This window comes from Chrysochloris asiatica, unplaced genomic scaffold (assembly GCF_000296735.1).
Source record: "Chrysochloris asiatica unplaced genomic scaffold, ChrAsi1.0 scaffold00004, whole genome shotgun sequence".
Taxonomy (NCBI): Eukaryota; Metazoa; Chordata; class Mammalia; order Afrosoricida; family Chrysochloridae; genus Chrysochloris; species Chrysochloris asiatica.
The window spans coordinates 4,714,618-4,738,975 of NW_006408522.1; the positions used below are offsets into that span (position 1 = coordinate 4,714,618).

The 24,358-nt window shown below is 37.5% G+C and overlaps 1 protein-coding gene across 1 annotated transcript in view; it reads right to left on the reverse strand.

Annotated features, from left to right (window-relative positions):
- The window catches only part of TRIP4 (thyroid hormone receptor interactor 4), an 86,693-nt gene that overhangs the window by 36,842 nt on the left and 25,493 nt on the right, over positions 1–24,358 (reverse strand). Inside the window, exons 4-10 of the mRNA XM_006831541.1 lie at positions 22,840–23,052; positions 20,487–20,565; positions 16,076–16,205; positions 12,660–12,875; positions 8,599–8,725; positions 5,369–5,550; positions 1,796–1,920 (exon numbers count right to left, since the gene is read on the reverse strand). Of these exons, the coding sequence (XP_006831604.1) occupies positions 1,796–1,920; positions 5,369–5,550; positions 8,599–8,725; positions 12,660–12,875; positions 16,076–16,205; positions 20,487–20,565; positions 22,840–23,052 (1,072 nt within the window). The remainder of the gene's footprint in view (positions 1–1,795; positions 1,921–5,368; positions 5,551–8,598; positions 8,726–12,659; positions 12,876–16,075; positions 16,206–20,486; positions 20,566–22,839; positions 23,053–24,358) is intronic.

Below are 24,358 nucleotides of genomic sequence, written 5' to 3' on the forward strand. Positions count from 1 at the left end.
GAAGCCAGGTCACTGGGTATTATCTGCAAGTGTGTGTGCTCTTATGCATACACCCTCTCTTCTTACCAGCTGCATGTGTCAGTCTCCACTCTAGTCTTCTGTGGCTGTATCACTGACTCTGGGTCCAAGAGTCCCCAGGTCTTGCCACACTGCTGGTCAACCAGGTCTCCACCCAGGTTCACAGGAGTCTACTGACCATCATAGGGCTTAGCTCGCAGCTTCATTGCTAGTTTTCCCTCACTTCCTCTTATCAGTGATGAACATGGTTACCAATCAGAGCACATGTCTGCTTGTGTATTCCCACTGAGTCTTAGTCTCAATGGGATTAAGACTAAGATTCAATGGGGGTTTGCCCTGAGGGGACCCGACCACTTGCTTTGATGTCTCCTGGGCAAGCAACTTGCCTGTTCTTGTAGTAATAAATCGGATTGCAGTTATTGTTTTGTATTTTTCCTGTCGGTCTTTCTTTTAAGAAGTATCTTCTGTTCTTCTAGTTGCTCCAGGCTGGTCTGCTTGTCCTTTCAATTGGAAATTTTCCACCTCAGAAGATTCTGGGTAAGGTTCAGGATTCCTCCTTCACTGGGTACGCTGTAGTCCCATTTTAGGTATTCCACTCAGTTATAGGCAGAAGACGAACTTACAAGCTTTCTATGGTGATATTTCTGGCTATTCCTTACTCTCCCCCTCAAGTATCTATTTTATAATGGTATGCCAGAGAAACATATTTTTAAGAAAGCATGCACTTATAATTACTAGTGATTCCTTATGTATAGTTTCTTAAAACCCTTTTTAAAGGTGTTTCTATTCTCCCTTTTGCCCAACAGGAACTGATAAGAGGAAAGAAAACAGGACACTTGAGAACCATAAGTATTGTTAAGGAACCAAATTTTAGTGGGTGACTCCCAAATTATACTGCTTAATCAGTCAGCTTTGTCTGTCCAAATCTGATAGCAGGTTCTTATATGGGCCACTTTTGATTTAAAAAACAAAATCCTTTTTTGTGATTGTTTTTCTCAATCTAAAGCTCCCAGAGTTTCTAGCAGTCATTTCATCATCATAATAAAAAAAAGATGGGAAAACGTTTTCTTAGATAAAACTATTGATTTCTGGTATTGGGAACTGGTATTTTTATTTGCACTGTTTGACAAACTTAGTGCTTTGTACCTGGGCTTTGTATGGTTCATCCTTGCTCAGTCATGGTCAATGAAACAACATCAGAATAAACCCAAATTTTAAAAATGTGGGTAAATCAAACACTATCTGGAACAGGAAAACTATGTGTCAAAGTTCTGCTAGAAACTTAATCTTCCTATTAGAAAACGAGGGCATCATGCCCACTGCATAGCAATCAAATCTCTTGACCAGCTAAGTGGAAAACAGCTGTGCCTGGCTCAAAAATGGCAGCCAACTTTACCAATTTGAATGTGTGTTGCTGTCCAAATAATTCAAAGTCACACATCAACCTCCTGAAAGGGCTCAGTATGCCTCTTTCAAGTCAAGTCTCCCATTTCAGGGCTTTGACTCATAATTCTAGTCATTCTGGTTAGCCTTCCAAATTTCAAAAAAGGAACAGGTTCAGTTTTGGTTAGTCAGCTATGACTGAAACAGTTCAATACAGTTTGAAGTGCTGCTTTAAACAGCTGTTTATGATTTGAAACTAAACAAACAAATAATAAATACAAGGTTTAAAATTCCACTTCAGCCAAAAAAAGCCACAGGAACAAGGAAGTGAAACAAGATGAAAGTCAATCACTTCTCTCCACAAAGTAGGATTGAAAGAATATATGAGTGTTACCTTTCCCACGAAGAAGACAGTATGTAGCCTGGAGTTCTGAGACTTCTTGAGGGGAGGGTTTTTTTGCAGTGGCTGCTATCCAAAGCCGTCCTCTATGAGGAGTATACCAGGTTCTTCCCTCTACCCTTAAACAAATAAAAATTTAGTTTGGAAGGGTCTAAATTCCAATTTTCTGGAGGATCATATAACATCATGCTGTAAAGAAAATTATCCAATGGGACCAAGAAATCTATAGATGATACCTTATCAAAAGCGATATAGTTTGTGAAAGACATTTTTATCCCCATAATATCCTTTACTTGAGGATAAACCTTATTCTCTGATTTCTCCTATCATCAGAACAAAGACAACTCATCACTTTCAGTTCAGCAGTTTTCACCTAATTCCTCTACTTGACTAGGAACTCTCAATAGCTTTGGAACGTCTACAATTCAAATTCAATATTTGCAAGGTATAAATGAAAGTCTTTGCATCAAAGACTAACCGTTTTCTAGAAAATCTGTCAACTGTCATCTGATCAAACAGAAAAATCCTCAAATACAAATAACTGCCCCCCAGTGGTACTTTTATAATTATTATTTAATAGATGAACAGAAGGTTTCAGCAAAACTTCCCAAGTAAGACAGACTAGAAAGAAAGGCCTGGTGGTCTACTTTTAAAAATCAGTCAATGAAAACCCAACGGCTTACAATGGTGGAACCGACAACCATTCTTGGGATAGTTAGGACTTGGCGGTATTTTGTCCCATTGTGCATGAGGTTGTCATGAGTCAGCAGCTAACAAAAACAAGAAGTAAATTAAAATGCCTATCATCTTTACTTTTTAAGTTACAACCACATGCATTTATATTTTCTAATTATTTTTTATAAGGGAGTTTTTTTTTTTTACTAATTTGAAAGAATTTTGAAGTGGAGAACAGGAACAGAACGTATTCAAGGGAATTTAATCACTTTGCTAATTTCCAAGGGTAACAAAAAGAAATTTCTTTTTTACCTACTATTAAATAAAAGTGCTTTAATATATACCCCTCTTATATCATTCTTATGGAGTCCTGGTGTGGCACAGTGGGTTAATGCACTAGATTGCAAAGTCAGTTTGATCCTTCCCCTTTGCTCCCAACCTTTGCATTCCAATCACCAGTAATGATCACTACATCTTGATTGCGTGTTTGATCAACTTCAGATGGAAAAAGCTGGTAGAATTCTTCTATTTCATCCTCACTGGCTTTAGTGGTTGGTGTATAAATTTGAATAATACTGGTATTAACTAGGCTTCCCTGTAGGTGCATGGATATTATCCTATCACAGACAGCGTTGTACCTCATGACTGATCTAGATATGTTCTTTTTGACGATGAAAGCAACACCATTCCTCTTCAATTTGTCATTCCCGGCATAGTAAATCATGTGGTTGTCAGATTCAAAATGCTCAATACCAGTCCATTTCAACTCACTAATGCCTAAGATATTGAATGTTTATGCGTTCCATTTCATTTTTAACAACTTCGAATTTTCCCAAATTCATACTTTGTACATTCCATGTTCCAATTTTCAATGAATGTTTATAGCTGTTTCTCTTCATGTTGAGTTGTGTCCCATCAGCAAACTAAGGTCCCACGGGCTTTTCTCCCACAGGCTTTACTCCATTCGCGTCAACACAGTTAAGTACACTTTGAGGAGGCAGCTCTTCCCCAGTAGCATTTTGATTGCCTTCCAACCTGAGGGGCACATTTTCCAGCACTATATCTGACAGTTTCTCTGCTATTCATAAAGTTTTCAGTGACTAAATATTCGGAAGTATTTTGTCACTCTTTCTTCCTAGTCTGTCTTTGTCTGGAAGCTCATGTGAAACCTGTCCACCATGGGTGACCCTGTTGGTCTTTTTTTTTTTTTTAATATTTTATTGTGAATTATATGATAGTTTACATGGGAGAACATTAGTTTTACATTCATTCTATCGTATATTGTTTCATTGTCATGGTTCCAATGACCCTGTTGGTATTTAAAATACTGGTGGCATAGCTTTCAGAATCACAGCAACTCACAAGCCACCACAGTATGACAAATTGACAGATGAATGGTGGCTGTAGTGTACATTAAAGAAGGAGGGAAGTCACAGATAATAGTGAAACCTCTAAAGTAGAAATGATTGGTCTTCAATGCTCATCATGTTCTTTTCAGGATCATAGGGAAATAACTGAAGCTGCACAATAGAGTGGAAGCAGCACTCTGAAAACCTGAACTCTAGTCCATCTCTGGCACTAACTTGTCAAAGATTATGATATTCCTAGCCTGACCCATTTCATACAACTCTTGTGTAGAAAACTGTAAACATTCTATTTAAATACCTTATTGCTGTTATGGGCTAAGAGATTTCCGGGCATATAAAATTCTGATAATTAAGGGGAAATGACTATGTTGTAAAGACAAGTTTACAAATAAACACACATATGTACACACTGCTGCTGCTATTGTGTTGTCACGTCGGTTTTGACTCACAGCAATCCTGTACAGGGTTCCTGAGGCTATGTATCTTTATGAGAGCTGATCTGTACTTAGGACCCCAGTGCATAATCGACTCCACTACCAGGGATCCTTAAATACATACCACTGTTGTTGTTGTTATTATGTGCCATGGAGTCGGTTCCAACTCTTAGTGACCCTGGACGAGGTTTCCAAGGCTGTAAATCTTTACGGGAGCAGAAAGCCTCATCTTTCTCCCATGGAATAGCTGGTAGATTCCAACTGCTGACCCTGAGGATAGCAGCCCAAATCGTAACCCCTATGCTACCAGAGCTCCTTAAATACATGCTAGTATCTCATAATATAATAATATGAATGTGAAATGAACATAAACACTTCAATATGCTAATAACAATTTCTAGATAGTGGGATTTTGGCTAATACTTCTTTTTCTATTTTTCTGTATTTTTTACTTACATTTATAAACAAAAAACCCCATACACTATATTTTTAAAAAGTTTAATTGTAAAGAAGCATATGAAACTATGGAATAGTAAGCTATTACAATCATTAACAAGTGTAATTACTCAACTCTGTAATACTTTCTATTTATCCCTCACCACTTCCCCTGCTTTTGATAGAAAAGGAATTTGTGGTTAAAAAAAAAAAAAAAGTTTCTCAATATGGTTACCCAGATTATCAGACAGATGTGTAGATAAAAAAACAAAATCACAGGTTGGTATCTTAATAAAATGAGTAATAGTTTATAAAAACTTTAAACTTCAAATAGGATCAAATCATTAAGTTAGCTGAGTATCATATTACTAAAGCAAAAACCAAGAAAAGTTTTAATATATTTCCTTTAAAAGATTGAAAAAACTGATATTCTTTGTTATGACTCAGATTGTTAGACTTTCTAATCTTAGATTTTTATTCTTATCAATAAAAAATTACTCTTGTCAGTAAGATAAATATATTGCTTAAAGTTCAATGTTCCAAAGAGCATCATAAATCATCATTAGATTGGGGAAAACTAATTCTAGTCCATAATTATAAATTAAGTTTATAGCATGCTAAGATCTTTAACTGCCAAGATTCATTTCTACTCTTACCTTTTAATCCCTCTGACAAGCAGAGAAGCCCAGGGCTGATGCATAGAGAGGCACCAACCACCATCAAAGCCTTCCTGAAACTCTTGGTCCTGGATTCGCATCCGGTGATGATATGAATTAAGCTCGGATCCTTCTAGGTGTAAAGTCTTCTTATGTGAGGCTACACCAGTTTGGTCTACCCACTATACAGCAAAAACAAAACACAAAAATAAACATACAGTTCCATATGACAAGGAAAGAACTTCAATGTTTAGGTGAATGAGGTAGGTGGACCATATGAGATGAATGCTATTAATGAAGCAATTATTCTAGGAGCATTTTCTTAGATAAATCTATCCCACCTTTATCAGAAACCACGCCAAAAAAGGTAGATATGGGATAAATTCAATGGGATTCCAGGTATGATAACAAAGCCTCATCTTAAAAGCTAATGTAAAGTGTTGAAATCTCTATACAAGACTTTCTGATTTAAGGAGTATCACCAGGCATACAAAATTAAAAGATCAAGAGTTGTGATTATTTCTACTTTATACCTCTTAATGATCCATTTTAGATTCTGGAAAACTTCCAGATATAATTCTATCAAACCAAATGAAGGTTCAACATTTGATCCACATATTCTTCTTGTGTTTAGGGTTAGGGTCACATGCTGGTACCATAACAAATGCTGTTATTGACAGCAGTTCTGACTATTGGATGCATGAATTACTCTTACCCTGAAATTAATAACCAGAGCACAACTGTAGCAAGTCTCATATAAAGGGAATAGAAAATTACATAGTTCAGGTAATTACAAGAGACTGAAGAGTCCTGGCAATAGTACAGAGAATTACAGAGTTTAATATCTCTTCCAGAGCAAGAAAATCAAGTGCTTCAATTTTTGTTTTTTAAAAGGGCTCTGTTGGTTGGGATGCTGTCTTAATTTTCTGATATTTGTATTTAATAATTTACAATTATTTAAAAAAAAAAACAAGAATGGTAAGTTTTGGTTTTCTCAATTGTAAAATGATGATGGCAAACTAAATGAACCTCAAATCTTTCTGCAAAAAAATTTCATGATTCTAACCGGAATCAACTCAACGGCACCTAACAACAACAACAAATCAATTATATGCATTTTAAAACCCACATTTATCGTGTACTTAGCTATATGAAAAGCATGAAAAGAAGGGAGACATATATAAAATATGATAAATATAAGATTATTGCTTTCAAGGAATTTACAACCCTAGTGGAAGACTGACACACAAATAACTGTCTAAAATTAAGGCAGAATGGAATACTAACTAGAGATATAGTTATTATATGGGAACATAGAGGAAAAACCAATCCACTGTAAGGAAAATATGTGATTTCAATAAAAAGTTGGTATTTGAATAATTCTGAAGTCTAAGTCCTCTCTCTATTACAGTTCACAGACACAAATATATATTATCTGTTTTTCTATTCCCACCACTATTTTCTTAATTCCTTATAATCTTTCAACAAGAGTATTATAGAGCCTGCTAACTAATGTCCCCATCTCCATGTTAAGCACTTTAAATAACTTTCTATTGCTCCACTATTACTACAACCTTAATCATCTCTTCACTATACTACTGCAATGACTTGGCTACAGTCAAGTCTTATCCCTCCCTCCAATCCGTTCTTCACATAGGCATAGAACTCATGTCCATGTTATGCTATTATTCAAATACTCTAAAACTCCTTGTTGTTGTTCTGTGCCGTGGAGTCGGTTTCCGAGGCTGTAAATCTTCACGGGAGCAGAAAGCCTCATCTTTCTCCCGCAGAATAGCTGGTAGTTTCAAACTGCTGACCTTGTGGTTCACAGCCTGATTCCCTCTTCTAAATTCCTGCTATACCAATAACATGTGGGGCTGTGTGTTAATGCACTGGACTGCAAAATCAGTTTGAACCCACAAGATTGGTGGTTTAAGCTCACCAGCAGCTCCTCAGAAACCCTATACAGGGTTGCTATGACTCGGAGCTGACTCTATGGCACCTAACAACAACAAATTACATTATAGAAATAATCTTAAAGTATTATAAGACACATGTCTTCCCACTAAACTTGAAATCCTTAAGAACAGGGATGGGCCTTTACCTTTAAATTTCCCAGCAGCTAACACAAAACCTAGTGTGATGAATGTCTTCAATTACCCTGTCTAAAACACTGCTCTGATTGCATAATCACTCTGCTTAAAAATCCATAGCTCACATTTACAAACAAATGTTAAAACGTCTTAGCTAAACATTTAAGATCTTAATTGATCTCATCCCACCTACCTACCCTGCTTCAATTCTTTTTATCAGCCCTATCTAGGTAACTAGAGTGACCTGGTGATGCAGTGGTTAAAGTGCTTGGTTGCTAACTGAACTCACCACCTACTTCACAGGAGAAAGATGTAGCAGTGTGCTCCTATAAAGAGCACACCGTGGAAACCCAATGGGACAGTTCTACTCTGTCCTGTAGAGTCCTTATGAGTCAGAATCGACTCTACACCCTGGATTGGGTTTCAGGTGGCTGAATTCCTTATCTATATCCTGTACTGTCCTGTACTGTATCCATGCTTTTGTTGCAACAATTCATTTTGTCTGGAATATTTTATTTCCACCTTCCCTGAACATCTATTTCCTTGAATACTTATTTCCAATGTCAACTTTGATATGAAGCACTCTTTGATTCTCCTCAGCCAGTAGTCTTTTCCATCTCTGAGTTCCTAAAACACTTTACAACACTGTATCTCTATTGTTAATAGCTATTTATGTAGCTGTTTTTATCTATTAGCTTGTGAGTTCCTTCAGTACTGAGTCAGTGTCTGGTAGCTCACATATTACTATGCTTGTACAAAGTAGATGCTCAATGTAAATATTTAGTGGTTAAATGAATGATGACAATGAGTAAGTGAATCAAAATTTTAACTTAATACACCACTTTATGGGACTACCCATACTCTTTAAGAAATAAAGAAGGTTACTAAAAGGACCATGAAAAAATTGTCTACATTTCTACTTTATTTAATAAAAACCTCTGCTGGGAAATACTTAGATGATAATACAGGTCAACTTGTCAGAAATGCTGCAAGATAAAATTGAGAAAATTTGGCTAGGGAATAAAGTTGGCAAGTGTTTGAAAAGAAAAGATTTTGTATCTAAAGTCTATGTAACAGACAAACTGTAAAGGAGAAACAGTTAGGCCCAAACATCTCTCAACTCATAGGTCCACTAACCTGGGGAGGGGGCTGGTGCATGTTGGGATTCACCAGAACTCCAAAATGCTCTGCAGAAGATCTATCCAATGTGGCCAACGGCTGGTTCAAAGTTCCATTGGCAATGGCCTGTATTGTCTCATCTAGTCTGTGATAACAAACAAAATGATGCAATAATTGGTGATGTTTTATTCTCAGAATATCGTTACTTACCATCAACATAAAACTGTTCAACAGTAATAAAATTTGGACTTCAAAGAAGGGTACATAGATGAACTCCCACCCACTACAACTTTCTTCTCTTCACTCCAAGAATCCTATGGAATATGAGTTAGGAAGAGTTTCAGACCATAGGTACACTACAATCATTCATTTACTTAACAGGATCATTAAAAATGCCAAGATTTAGAAAGCTGCCTAAAAAGAGTCTGGCTCATAGACAAGAGAATTTATTTTATTATAGTCTATCTACTCAATCTATTTCCTTCTCAACACACCCTACACATTTCCTTATTCCACTGCCCAAACAGAATTCTCTTCCTACTCCTCCTTGCTGATTTGAATTCTATCCTTGTTTAAAGATTCAGGACTCTTGGCCCAACATGAAGTGCTTGCTCTCTCCTCTGAATATATGCAGCATTGTGGCACCACAGGATAAGGCACTGGACTGCAAGATCAGTTTAAACCATAAGGTCAGCATTTCAAACCCACCAGCCCCTTCTCAGAAACTCTATGAGTTAGAGCCAACTTGATGGCACTAACAACAACTATCCAAATAGACATCTGATACATTCCATGTTATATACTGTGCTTATGCTGTTGTTGTTGTGAAGTGCCATAGAGTCGGTCCCGACCCATAGAGATCCTGTATAGTGTTTCCGAGGAGCAGCTGGTGAGCTTGAACTGCTGACCTTGCAGTTCAAACGGCTTTGCAGTCTGACGCATTAACCCACAGCACCACACCAGAACTCTATGCTATCAAATCAGTATCGACTCACAGCAACATTATGCATAACAGAAAGAAACACTGACCAGTCCTGTGCCAATCCCACAATCATTTCTGTGCTTGAGCCCATTTCTGCTGCCACTGTGCCAATCCATCTTGTTGGGGGTCTTCCTATTTTTCTATGACCCTCTACTTTACCAAGTATGATATCCTTCTCCAGGGACTGATACCTCCTAATAATATGTCCTAAGTATGAGAGATGAAGTCACTCTATGCTGGCTTCTAAGCAACATTCTTGCTGTACTTTTTCCAACACAGATTTGTTGGTTCTTCTGGCAGTCCATGGTACTTTTAATATTCTCCCCCAACACCATAATTAAAATGTATCAATTATTCTATGGTCTTCAGTATTCATAGTCCATCCTTTGCATGCATATGAGGCTATTGGGTAGGGCAAACCTTAGTCCTCAAACTGACATCCTTGCCCTTTGAAATTTTAAAGAAATCTTGTGCAGCAGGTTTGCCTACTGCAATACATCGTTTGATTTCTTAACTGTTGCTTCCATGACTTGATGGTTGCCTGAGCAAAATGAAGTCTTTTGACAATGTCATTCTTTTTTCCATTTATCCTGATGTTATTTATTGGTCCAGTGGTGAGGATTTTTGTTTTCTTTGCATTGTGGTGCAAGCTATACCAAAGGCTGTGGTCTTAGATTTTCATCAGTAAGTATTTTAAGCCCACTTTGCTTTCAGCAAGCAGGGTTGTATCATGTACATATCACAAGTTATTAATGAGCCTCCCGTCATCATGATGCCATGTTCTTCTTCATATAACTCAGCTTCTTGGATTATTTACTCAGCATTGTTGTTGTTGTCAGGTGCCATCGAGTCGGAACCAACTCATAGCGACCCCATGCACAGCAGAACGAAATTATGTCCGATCCTGGGCCAACCTCACTACCGCTGCCACACTTGAGTCCATCAATGATGCTACCTGGCCAATCCATCTCGTTAGGAGTTTTCCTCTTTTTCTCTGACCCTCCACTTTACCCAGCATGACATCCTTCTCCAGTGACTGTTCCCTCCGGACAATATGTCCAAAGTATGAGAGACAAAGCTTAGGCATCTTGGCCTCCAAGGAGCACTCTGGCTGCACTTCTTCCAAAACAGATCTATTGGTTCTTTTGGCAGTCCATGGCACTTTCAGTATTCTCCTCTAACACCACAATTCAAAGGCATCAATTCTTCTACGATCTTCCTTATTCACTGTCCAGCTTTCGCATCCATATGAGATTATTGAAAATTACTCAGCATACAGCTTACATAATACAACCCTGTCACACATCTTACCTAATTTTAAACAATTCAGTGTTCCCTTGTTCTCTTTGAATGACTGCTTCTTGGTCCATATGTAGGTTCCTCGTGAGCATCATTAAGTGTGCCTATGTTGTTGTTGCTAAGTGCTGTAGAGTCGGACCCCACCTATAGAGACCCTGTATAGGGTTTCCAAGGAGCAGCTGGTGAGCTTGAACCGCCAACCTTGCAGTTCAAATGGCTTTGCACTCTGGCACATTAACCCACAGTGCCAAACCAGGACTCCAAGTGTGCCTATAGTGTATTCTTTATTTGGCTCTAAACCTATAAATATAATGTGATGATTTTTCATTTAAGATTGTGAAAATAATCCTGATTATTCAGATATCACAGGCCCTTTTTATATTACTGTTAAGCGTCGTCGAGTTGGTTCCGACTCATAGTGATCCTGTATAGGGTTTCCAAGGTGGGCTTGAATCTCCAACCTTTTGGCTCAAACTGACCTTGTGGTTCCAGTACTTTATCCCACAGGGCCACACCAGGATTCCAGGAACCATATCTTATTCTAATCTATACTTCTGCATTACTTGTTGCTGTATGCTATGCCCCTGCTGGATGCTTGAAAAATCTTTGTATATGATAATTTTGGGGCACAACATAAGGGAAAGTTTCTGCTTACAGGAAAGTAACTTGAACTTGAGTTCAAGTAACTGCACTTTATATTGAATTCAATTCAGTAACACTTACATGCAAAGTAACTCAGAAGGTATGGTGGACATGGTTTTCACTTTAACTAGCTTTCAATATAAGTGACAGCTTACGAGCACTGTACAAATGATGAAAATACATGGAAGGATGTAGCATATATTAAGATAGGCACAATCTATCTGATGGCTATTATCACAACATCCCATCTGTGCTGAGTTTATTTTGCTTGTGGGTTTTCTTTTCATTTTCTTCATTTCTGTTGTATTAATGTTTATTATGCCATTCTGATTTTCTTTTTATTTTGATGTTCAGATGTATTAATTTTCTTTGAGGTTACCCTGCAATTTATTAATTTTTTTCCCTATTTAGAACAGTCTGTTTTACCTTGAAATGTACTTGACTTCCTACCTATTTAGAAGTTCTATATCTACACTATTTTCTTTTCTTTGTAGCTAACTTCATTTTAATCGATATCTCTGGTTCCCTATTTTTAGTCTTGTATGTTTGTTTTATTTCTATATCTGGAATGAGTTCTGGGTGATGTTGTCATTTATGGCAATTTCAGGTTGTTGTCTGCTGTTGTTGATTCTTAGTTCAAAGAACATCCTTTAGTTTTTTTTTTTAATTGGTCTGGTCATTAAAAATTCCTTTAATTTCTGTTTATCATAATGTCGAGACCAATGTTGTGAAAGGTTAAGAGGAGGTTTTCTTGATAAAAGAAACAGCCTATGATGGTTGAGGGTAAGGAGAGAGGAAATATTCTTCATGGGCTAGAGGGTAGACACATGTTAACATGTGTGACAGGGCAATATACAACAAGAAGGTCAGTAGATGAGAGAAGAAGGTAGTGGGAGGCAGAGGAAGGAAGGCAGCAGTTAAAGTGAACAGATGTAAATACTGTTAATGGTTGGTACATGGAGGTGACTGCAATCACTGTAATGCAGCAAAGCATATGGTTTGTTGAATATAAAACTGATGATCAGCTCTGTAAACTTTTACTCAATTCACACAAAAGAAGTTAAAAAATAATAATAACAGATTCACTACAGGGGGAAAATTCTTTTACAGTGAAACTGTCCCATCTTTCAGACCCTTTCTAGAGCTGTCCACTTACTTGTTGTGATATTCTGCTAGTGGATTTTCTTCTTCTAGGATCTTCCTGCCTGCAAAGTCGATAGTGATCTTCTTAGAGAGTCGAGAGGCATGTCGAAGTTCTCTTAGCTCCCCTTCTCGTTTCTGCAGGACTTCTCGCTCAAGTTTGGACAACCACTGATTAGAATCACAGGCAAAGTAATCTGACTCATCATCAATGACTTGGGTCCTTCGGACACTAAGAAAATAAAAACAAACATGGCGATTAGTTCACTTGTGAACAAATAAAGAAAGCAAAAGGTCATTAAAAAGATAAAAAAGAAGGAAAAGACCAAAACAGATGTCAAAAGAGACTGAAATTTGCTTTGCAGCATCGAGATGCTAAAGCAAATGGAAGAAATGAAAGGTAAAAGAACTGAGCAGAAAATCTCAAAGGGTAGCTTGAAAAGATAAAATCAAATATAATGAAATGTTCAAAGACCAGGAGTTAGAAAACCAAAAGGGAAGAACGTGCTCAGCATTTCTCAAGCTTAAAGAGCTGAAGAAAAAATTCAAGCCTCAACTTGTAATACTGAAGGATTCTATGGGCAAAAAATAGAATGATGCAAAAAACATCAAAAGAAAATGTACGTAATACACAGAATCACTGTTATCAAAAAGAAATGGTTGATGTTCAACCATTTCAAGGGGTATCATATGATCAAGAGCCTAAAGGAAGAAGTTCAAAGTGCACTAAAGTCAGTGGCAAATAACAAGGCACCAGAAACAGATGGAATACAAATTGAAATGTTTCAACAAACTGATGTGGCACTGGAGGCTCTCACTCATCTATGCCAAGAAATTTGGAAGACAGGCACTAGGCCAATTGACTGGAAGATACCCATTATCTATACTCATTCCAAAGAGTGGTGACCCAACGGAATGTGGAAATCATCGGACAATATCACTGATATCCCATGCGAGTAAATTTTTACTAAAAATAATACAAAAATGGTTGCAGCCAAACATTGACAGAGAACTTTCAGAGGTTCCAGCCAGATTCGGAAGAGGATATGGAGTGAGGGATATCATTGCTGACGTCAGATGATCTTGGCTTAAAGCAGAGAATACCAGAAAGATGTTTACCTGTGCATTATTTACTAGGCAAAGACTTTCAATTGTGTGGATCATGAGAAACCTGTACATAGACCAAGAGGCAGTTATTTGAACAGAACAAGGAAACACCAAATGACCTAAAATTAGGAAAGGTGTGGCCAGGGTTATATTCTTTCACAATACTTATTTAAATCTGTATGCCCAGCAAATAATCCAAGAAACTGAATTCTATGAAGAAAACCGTGGCATCATGATTTCAGGAAGACTCACTAACATCCTGCGATATGCAGATGATACAGTTTTGCTTGCTGAAAATTGAAGAGGACTTAACTTCATTTTGCTCAGATCAACAACCATCAACACTCATGGAAACAGCAGTCAACAAATCAGAACAACGTATTGCCTTAAGAAAATCTGCTGTTCAAGACCTCTTTAAAGTGTCGAGGGCAAGGATATCAGTTTGAGGACTAAGGTGCACCTGACCCAAGCCATGGTATTTTCAATAACTTCATAAGCATGTGAAAGTTGGACAGTGAATAAGGAAGACCATAGAAGAATTTATGCATTTGCGTTATGGTGATGGAGGATAATACTAAAAGTACCATGGGCTGCCAAAAGAACAAACAGATCTGTGTTGGAAAAAGTACAGCCAGGAGTGCTCCTTGGAAGCCAAAATATCCAAACTTCATCTCTCATACTTTGGACACATTATAGGGAGGGACCAGTCACTGGAGAAGGATAACGTGACTGGTAAAGTGAAGGGTCAGAGAAAAAGAGGAAGACCCCCAAAAAAGATGCACTGACACAGTGACAGCAGTGAAGGGCTCAGGGATAGCAACGATTGTGAGGTTGGCCCAGTGTTTTGTTTGTTGTGCATAGGGTCATTATGAGTTGGTACCGACTCAATGGCACCTAACAACAATAATAATATAGGTATATGGGAAATACTGAGATTAGATTGATACGTTGATTTCAATTTTTCAGGACTCAGCCGAAAATATAATGGGATTTTTAAGTCTTAAGGTAGTATTTTCCTAAAGTAAGATGTTTAAGAGGGCTCAGAAAAGTATTAGTCCTAGGTTATAAAACCAGCACTCTTGAACATACGCAGCAAAGCAGAAACATCAATATGAAGTGAGGCCCTTTTCCTGTTTCTGTTTATCAAGAAATGCATTGTACTCCTAATTCTAGTTCTAATGCTAAATTTTATTGAGTAGGGCTAAATGTGATACTTAAAGGATAAGAGTGAATGTAAATCATAAATCTTGGCATGGGCTTACTTAAGAAATAATTTTTTCAATTCTATCTATCTCATATATTCATAGCAAATGGTATGGAAGTAGTAGCTACAGCTCACCCAAGAATTATAATGCCAGGAATAGACTCCCAGATCAGTTACAATAAGTAAGAGACTCAAGGTTTCTCTCAGGACTCTCACAGATTCTCAAATGACCATTTGAGAAGTGAGCTGTAAGTCTGACCTAAACATTCTCTGCCATTTACTGGTTTATAATATATACTTTGTCCAAATGAAGTAAAAAATGAAAGAAGAAATTTTTTTTAAATGGAACGAAAAACATCCACTTATCTGTCTCCTAAAGAGAAGTCAGTGGACTAAATAAACAACAGTATAGATGTCTAAAAGTACATTTGGAAATATTTTAATTTCTAAAGGAAAAGGTATGTGATGATTTCCTATAATATGGAGCAATTACGTTCTTATGTTCTCAAGAAGGAGCCCTGGTTGTGCAGTGGTTGAGCACACATTTCTGCTAACTGAAAAGTTAGCAGTTTAAACCCAATAGGTGCTCTGTGGGAGAAAGATGTGGCAATCTGCTTCCATAAATTTACAACCTTGGAAACTCTAGGTGGCATTTCTAGTCTGTCTTATGTGGCTGCCATCAATCAGAATTGACTCAATGGCAGTGACTTTTTGCTGTTGTTTTTGGTATGCTCTCCAGAGGAAGTTACTTATAGATTTTCCTGAGTCCAGCAAATGGCACATGGTAGGCACTCTGATACTTACTGAATAAGTGAATGAATGGCTGCAAGAGAAACAAATGGGGAATTCTGCCAATTCCAATCATCTTTCTAAGGCATTTACCAGCATTTGCCAAATTAAAAAAACACTGCAAGGTAAGATCCTCTTTTGGGGAGCTTATCTTATTCAAACATGGATTCAAAAACAAGATGTAGGCTTCCTGTCTACTGTACACAGCTTTCCTTTAGTGTAAATTTTCATACTCTACTTTGAGAAGGCAACAAGTTCAAAATAATGTTTTAATGGCCAGAATCTGTGGACCAATCTATTTCTTAGCATTTATTATTCCATTCATATCATACCTTGTTCTGTCAAATTCTAACAGTTTGTCTTTATGCTTGACAGCCTTCTCTAAGCCAGACTTAATTCGAGACTCCTGATGAGGAAGAAGGTCTTTGGGGGAGATATCCACCTTTCCAGAATTCTCCATCCCTGAAATTCAACAAGGAAAATTAAATGATGCTAGCCTATAATACAAACTTACAGTCTCACTGGAGTCTTCATCACAATGGAAAAACAAACAAGTACACAGACATTATTTGTGGAGCATCAAGAACTGCTTGACATGTACGAGTCCCTAAATAAACATTAGTGTCCTTTTCTTCTGTAAGGACATTTAGGACACTAAGGGGACTAAATTATTAGACAATACAACATAAATATTCCATATAAACATCCTTTATATATCAAAACTGAAAGCTAGGTAACAGAAGAAAAATGAGAAGAAATTTCAGGAGTTAGATATAGTTGATGAGAACTTATTAGATGCTAAGACAGTTATGTATTATAGCTTTATTTCTCACAATTACCTTATAATACAGTTGTTGTTTTTTTACACAGATGGTAATAAATTTATTGAATCTACTCAGAAATTAAAGGGTAGAAATGAAATTTGAGCCCAAGTGTGACTCATCCACATTCTTTCCACAACCCTTATTCTGTATCCATTATAACAGAACTATATAACAGAAATGCGTGACACAGATTATAATCAAAACAAGAACCAAAATATGTTAGGGAAAAAGTAGGCTGTAATAAACACTGACCTTTCTCTTTACCTACTGCAACTCTATTCAAAGACCTTCAGGAATAGAATTCCTTTGAATTTGGGGGAGGAAATAATTAAGAGGTCATTCTTGTTTTTTCAATATTAAGAAAGAACTACCTTTTCTCATAATAATGGTCTTAAAGAAATCCAAAATGAACAATAATAGAGACATTTTTAATCTCATTATTAATAAGATAAAAAATTACAACTATATTTGAAAAATATAGTGACAGATTTTGGAGTACGTTGCTAACATTTCTGTAGATTGTATACTATTTAGGTAATTCAGTAAACACATCTCAAATGTCAGAAATAATTACATTTTCTGACTTAGTAATCCCATTCTTATAGCTTTATCTCAAGGTAATAAATCAAAAGATACATGAACAAAGATGACGATTTATGTTATCAATTATAATTACAGAAAATTAGAGTCAAAATGCGAGGGAGCTTTAAAAAGTTTGTGGGAAAATTCCATCATCCTATAATTCCATTTTTAAAAAAACTTTTTGAAATCCATTCATTTATAATAGTGGTGGAAAAATTAATCAAATTACAATATATCAAAATAACAGACTATTTTTAGCCACTAAAAGTAATAAATTGTTGTTGTTGTTGTTATGTGCCATGGAGTCGGTTCCAACTCATAGCGACCCTGCACAGGTCGAGGCTGTTAACCTTTATGGGAGCAGAAAGCCTCAACTTTCTCCCGTGGAACACCTGGTAGTTTCTAAGTGCTTACCTTGCGGTTTGCAGCCCAATTCATAACCACTACACTACCAGAACTCCTTAAATAGTAAAGATTATATAGCAACTTAAATGAAAAACCAAACCCACTGCCAGTGAGTTCATTCTAACCCTACAAGACAGAGTAGAACTGACCTAAAGGATTTATAAGGTTATAAATCTTTATGGAAGCAGATTCCCACCTCTTTCTTCTGTAGAGCAGTGGTGGGTTAAACTACTGGCCTTTTGGTTAGCAGCCATGTTTTCACCACTGTGCTACCAGGGCCTGTTTTCATAGCAACATAGAAACTAAAAGTAAAATACTAATTTAAACACAGGAAAACTGTAAAATTAAATAGACACTATAATTGCTACTTTATAATATTGTTGTTGTTAATTGCCATCGAGTCGATTCCAACCCATAGTGACCCTGTATAGGGTTTCCAAGGAGCAGCTGGTGAGCTTGAACCACCACATTGCAGTTCAAATGGCTTTGTAGTCTGGCACATTAACCCACAGTGCCACACCAGGACTCCATGTAACCAATTAAAAAAAAAACAAAAACCCACAACTACTATGAACTAAAATAGCAATAAATTAAAATATTTCCTTAAATGGACAGTAAGGAGTAAAATTTTCCCTTTAAAGTGATTTTATCATGTGTTTTTAGAAAACTTTGTTTAAAAATATTTTCACTTTATAAAAGACTTTTAAAAAGAGTTTAAAAAACAGTAGACTTCCTGTATACCCAGTTATCATGTCTTAATCTCTTCCAATCTATGACAGTTCCTTGATCTTCCCGTCTATTCATGATCTCACACATCTCTTGTTCTTAAATATTTGCCCAATAATTTCAGCATCCATCCATCGATACATACATGCATATATCTTACCTGCAGTAATTGCTATAGTGGTATTCTAATAAATCTTTTCTATCATCCTCATTTCTGTTATTTTAGGAATTGGAATTCTTCTCTAAAAAGAAGAGTTCTTCTCTCCCATTTGTTAACTAATTCAGATATTTATTTATGACTGTCATGGTCGAACTGTGTTTCCAAAAATTATGTTGAAGTTTTAATCTCAGGTATCTATGAATGTGACCTTATTTGGAAATAGCATGATTACAGATATAATTAGTTAAAATGAGATCATACCCTGATCCAATATGACTGGTATTCTTATAAGAAACAAGACATATACCGATAAGGGGAAGTAAGGGAAAAACAGCAATGAAGGTGTGAGTTAAGCCCTACAACGTTCAATAGACTCCTGCGAACCCTGGTGGAGACATGGTTGGCATGCAGTGTGGCAAGACCTGGGGACTCTTCGGACCAGAGTCAGTGACATAACCACAGAGGACTAGAGTGGAGAGTGAAGTGTCCAGCTGATAAGAAGAGAGGGCATATGCATAAGAACACCCACACTTGCAGATAATACCCACTTGACCTGACTTCAATGACTGGATGATCAGAGCTCAATGAGAAGAAGAAAGAGGAGGAAAAAAAGAGTAATCTGATACAATTTGATGAACTTGACCTGCACCTATGGATGCAGTAGCTCAGAAGAGGGAACAAATCTTTATAGCAAGGATCATTCCTGTCCCCTCCATACAAGAGAGTAGACAGAGATGGGCAACTTGACATTGGCTACCCAAAATGGGGGAGTTACAAAGGCAAGAAGTGACTGGATTACAAGCTTTGAAGAGGGAACCTAGATCCAGAGGGTGTGGAGGAAGGTAGAATCTGCACTGAGTAGTATCCAATTCATCTAGGTGGGGCTGATGAAAGGAAATGTGGATAGGTCTCTTGTGACACAATAGTAAATAATTGTTATCAGGACTGATTGTGAGGGTTGGAAATGTAAAGGTAAACGTTTTGTAGCAAGGAGGGGAATGATTAACTTTGTGGTCTAGGAGCAGAGGTCCCTGGGACCATCAAGGGAGGAGAGGGGAGAGCGGGAACCCTACCCAGAGAAGCAGTCATGCCTGAGATGGAGGCAGAGACGATGATGTGGAGAGATGGAGCAGCTGGGAACTTTAGACCCAGAGAGGGAGAGGGGCTCTGTGTGACGACCGGAGGGCCAGGCTTGTAGGGTATACCCTCTGGTTGGTTGATGATGCATGGAGGGGATTGTAACCATGGCAATGAAACGATATATGTTAGGATGAATGTAAAACTAATGTTCTCCCATGTAAACTATCACATAATTCACAATAAAACATTTTTTAAAAAAAGAGAGAGACAAGACAGATAAACTGACAGAAGACAGTCATATGTAGAAAAAGGTAGAGATTGGAGTCATTTGCCACAAACCAAAGAAAACCTGGAGCTACCAGAAGCTGAAACAGACAATGATAGATTCTCCACTAGAGCTTCTAGAAGGAATGAAATTCAGCTGACACCTTGCTTACAAATTTATATCTTCCAGAACTGTTAAGAGAATCAATGTCTGTTGTGTTAAGCCATGCAGTTGGTGCTACTTTATTACAACAACCCTAGGGAACTAATACAATGAAAATGGCTTCATGGATATTAATTTTATTCTTTGGGTTTTAAGCCAATTCTATTGTTATTTATTTTGTTGCTCAATGTTATGTGGTTTTAATAACAATAATAATGTACATACACACATATATAGATACAGATAATATTTGGGAATACTGGTGTGGCACTGAGGGTTAATGTGCTTGACTTCCAAATCAGTTTGAACCACCAAGGTCAGTGATTCAAGCTCACCAGCTGCTCCTTAGAAACCCTATGTATAGTTGCTATGGGTTGGAACCGACTTGATGGTACTTAACATATATATACTTAAATTCTTATAGAATAAATGTGGGAATTTCTACATCTTGTATACCAGAATGCAGGACACAGAAATAATCACAGATATAACAAAATGCACCTATCACACAGTGATCCAATCAGAGGAATGCTGCCTACCTGCCATGAGCTTCTTCAGCAGTTTCTGACTCTTGTTTGAGTCACGCTGTAAAATATCTTGTTCTTCCCGAGTACATACCTACAAAGTAATTAAGTGAAAACACCTGATCGCATAAATTATTTGCTTGATATACCTAAAAAGTAACTTCAAATTACACGTTGTTGTTGTTGTGTGCTGTCAAGTCAGTTTGGATTTATAGCAACTCTGCATAGGGTTTCCAAGGAGTAAATGGTGGCTTTGAACCTTGTTGTTGTTGTTGTCAGGTGCCATCGAGTCGGAACCGACTCATAGCGACCCCATGCACAGCAGAACTAAACAATGTCCGATCCTGGGCCAACCTCACTACCGCTGCCACACTTGAGTCCATCAATGATGCCACCGGGCCAATCCATCTCGTTAGAGGTTTTCCTCTTTTTCTCTGACCCTCCACCTTACCCAGCATGACATCCTTCTCCAACGATTGTTTCCTCTGGACAACATGTCCAAAGTATACTGACCTTGTAGTTAGCAGTATATAGTGCCACACCAGGACTCCAAAAATTATACATTAGAAATTATAATAAAATAATGAGAATGTTGGTATTTTCTTATCTGGACAAACATATCAAATATATACATATATATCCAAATGTTTTACCCCATTTCTCTTTCCAGTTGTCTCTTATGAGCCATACAATAAAACTGATCTCACTACTAAGTGTCCCTGAATGACTTGGTGGTTAAAAAAAGAGAAACTAACCTACTTTCAAAGGACAAAGATTGGCTGCCAATGGAAATATTGGGGGAAAAAAACATGCAAGGCTCTTTTTCTTCCTCTTTCTTCAAATCTTGTAGGCTCAGTCTTACAAGGGAAATTATAAGCAGATGCCTTATTAGAAGACAACAGAAAATGAAGTAAATTACAGAGCCAGTGAGTGAAAACTAGTCTAGCTTTCTTACATATTTTGTTTCTTTGCCTTGGAACATCATCTACTTATAAAATAGAGAATATATTAAGCAAAGAAAAGGTTTTATTATAAAATCACTACAATTTTAAGAAGAGAGATTGAGAAGGGGCTAGTTCAAAGCCATTTCATTTTGCGCTTATAAAAGTTTAAGACTTCAGCGCAAATCTGCTTTACATTACTGTTTCTTAAATAGAAAGATCCAAAGGACCTAATGGAAAACAGTGTATTTCCTAACAGTTGCCTCAGTGGCACAAAGAGTTCTTGTCAGCAGCTGTAGAGTATTTCTCTAGTGAAAGCCCCATATGGGAAGAGATTTACTGTCATTTCATGAACATTTTTATTGGTATTCATTACATTTTACAGGTCATCCATTGTCTATCAGCTTATTCTCTAAGCATATGGGAAAAAATTAAAGGCCTCATTAAAGAAGGGAAAAGAAAGCAATATAACACGGATGCCTATACCAACACCAAATGCTACTGCTTCTGCCTGCCAGTTCAACTAGCAATATAAGCTTCCTAGACAACTCATTAAGGAGCTCTGGTAGCGTAGTGGTTACGAATTGGACTGCGAACCTTAAGGCCAGCAGTTCGAAACTACTAGCCGCTCTATGGGAGAAAGATGAGGCGTTCTGCTCCCGTAAAGATTTACAGCCTCGGAAACCTTGTACAGGGTCGCTATGGGTCGGAACCGACTCGACAGCACTTAACAACAACAACAACAGACAACTCATTAAGGCTTTTTTGAGAGCATCATTAGCACTACATTTTGCAGTCATTCTCCCGGACGGAGTAGAGCTGTAATAGAGAGGTGTCCTAAAAACAGAAGCTATAATGACCTTCTGAAGATTATGTCAAAGTGGTTCTGTGCCCTTGGTGATATGAGCCACATTGGAAGACTTTGACAAAATGTTGTCATTTAAGGCCCTAAAGTTCTCTTGAACTGAAGTTAATCTGATGCAAGAATTGGATCTCTCAACAATATGTTTTCTCAAAACCCTTCCTACTAACAAGCCTCAGTACTTGGGGTTGTTGAGTTTTTTACTTGTCAAATTCATGCTGAGTTCACTGGATATCTTAGGAAGAAATTTACTAAGGAAAAGAGAAATTATTAGGGACCTGAATGGACAAACATTAAAAAAAAACAAAAAACTTCCAAAATCAAACCCACTGATGTTGATATTGAGTCCATTCCAACTCGTAGACTCATAGCAACCCCAAAAGGTTTCCAAAACTGTAAATCTTTAGAGAAGCAAACTGCCACATCTTTCTCCTGTGGAGTGGCTGGTGGGTTTGAACTACTGACCTTTCAGTTAGCAGCTGAGATCTTTAAACCACTGCACCATAACCACCAGTGCTCTCTATATTAACACAAGGCACAGGAAAGTAAAGTAGAAACAACTTACCAGAGAGCCACAGAATAAGCAGGGGCCAGAGCCCTCTTGTTCACAGACAATACGCCCACATGTCAGACAGTTATTGATTAGTTTATGCTTCTGGCCCAGGCAATCACAAGGGTGGCGACCAGGGAGCAGGACTGCAAGCCTGTCCTGTCCCTCTTTTGTGTATAAACTGACAAACTTAGTCTTCTTCTTCAAAGAGTTACTGTTCTCTTGTGCCTAATGGACAAAGACATTAGAAATATCATCAAACCATTATTGTTACTGTTAAGTGTCATCATGTCAGTTCCAACTCATAGTGACCCTGTAAATGGTTTCCAAAGAGCAGCTGGTGGATTTGAATCGCAGACCTTGTGGTTTCACAGTCCAGTGCTGATCCTATAGTGCAACACCAGGAGCCCATCCAACAATTAGAGATAATAAAAATAATCAGGGAAGAATCACCTCTACTCTGTCCAATAACAATTTATACATTTCCCAGAAACTAAGAAAGAAGGAAGTAAGCAGGAAAAACAAAAGTTAGCTATAATCAAGGGTCTGAGAAAAGATTATATACCTGAAAAACTAACTAATAATTCATTAACTTGCCTTTTCTGCTAGTAGCTTTTAGTCCCCTACAAGTGATGGTGGAAGTAGTCAAGGGTCTTTATGATATTTTTTAGATCAGCTAAATTGGACAGCATAAGAAATAAGGATGCATGTAAAAGCAGATTATATATATACAGCTATAAATATATATATATACATATATGAACAATAAATAAGATGTTCAATTAAAAATGACTCTAGAAAAGATAACACAATAGAAAAATGGGTAAAAGACCTAAACAAGCACTTCATAAAAGAAAATATCCAAATGATCAACAGACACAGGGAAGGTGTTGAACGTCATTACTCACCAAGAAAAAGCAAGTACTTAGAACAAACAAGATGGCGGATCAGGTGGAAGTACAGTAAAGGAGCTCAGCCAGCAAAAACACAGAATACCCGACCAAGCAGGCTCAGGGGATGGTCCCAAACTCTGAACCACATATAAAGGAATATGTAGAAGGTTGGAAGGCTTACAGCTGGGGGAATTTGTGGCAGAAGCAAGAAATCCATTGCTTTCTAATTCAAGACGCTAAGCTACTTGGGTGAGACCAAGCGGGGGAAAGATCAAAGCGGCTACAGATGCATGGCAGAACTGCAGAGATAAAGGTGTGAACATTCTTCTCTTTTGGTAGCTGTTCACTGGTCCCTTGCTGTCTGCGCACCTCCATGCGGGTGACTATACGGGTGCCTGAGCTAGTGGATACCCCAGCCCCACCCTCAGAGGGTTCTACTATGCATGTGCACAGATCGCCTTGAAATTTAAAGAGACAGTTTCCAATTAAAACCAAACAGCCACAGCTGGCCCTGAACTGTTTACAACTAGAAAAAAAGGCCTTAAAGGGGATTGTGGAGCGGGACAAGCAGACAAAAAAGGAAATAGGCCGAAAATTTAATGCTAAGTTATGTCAAAATGACCAACAGTGGCATCTTGAAA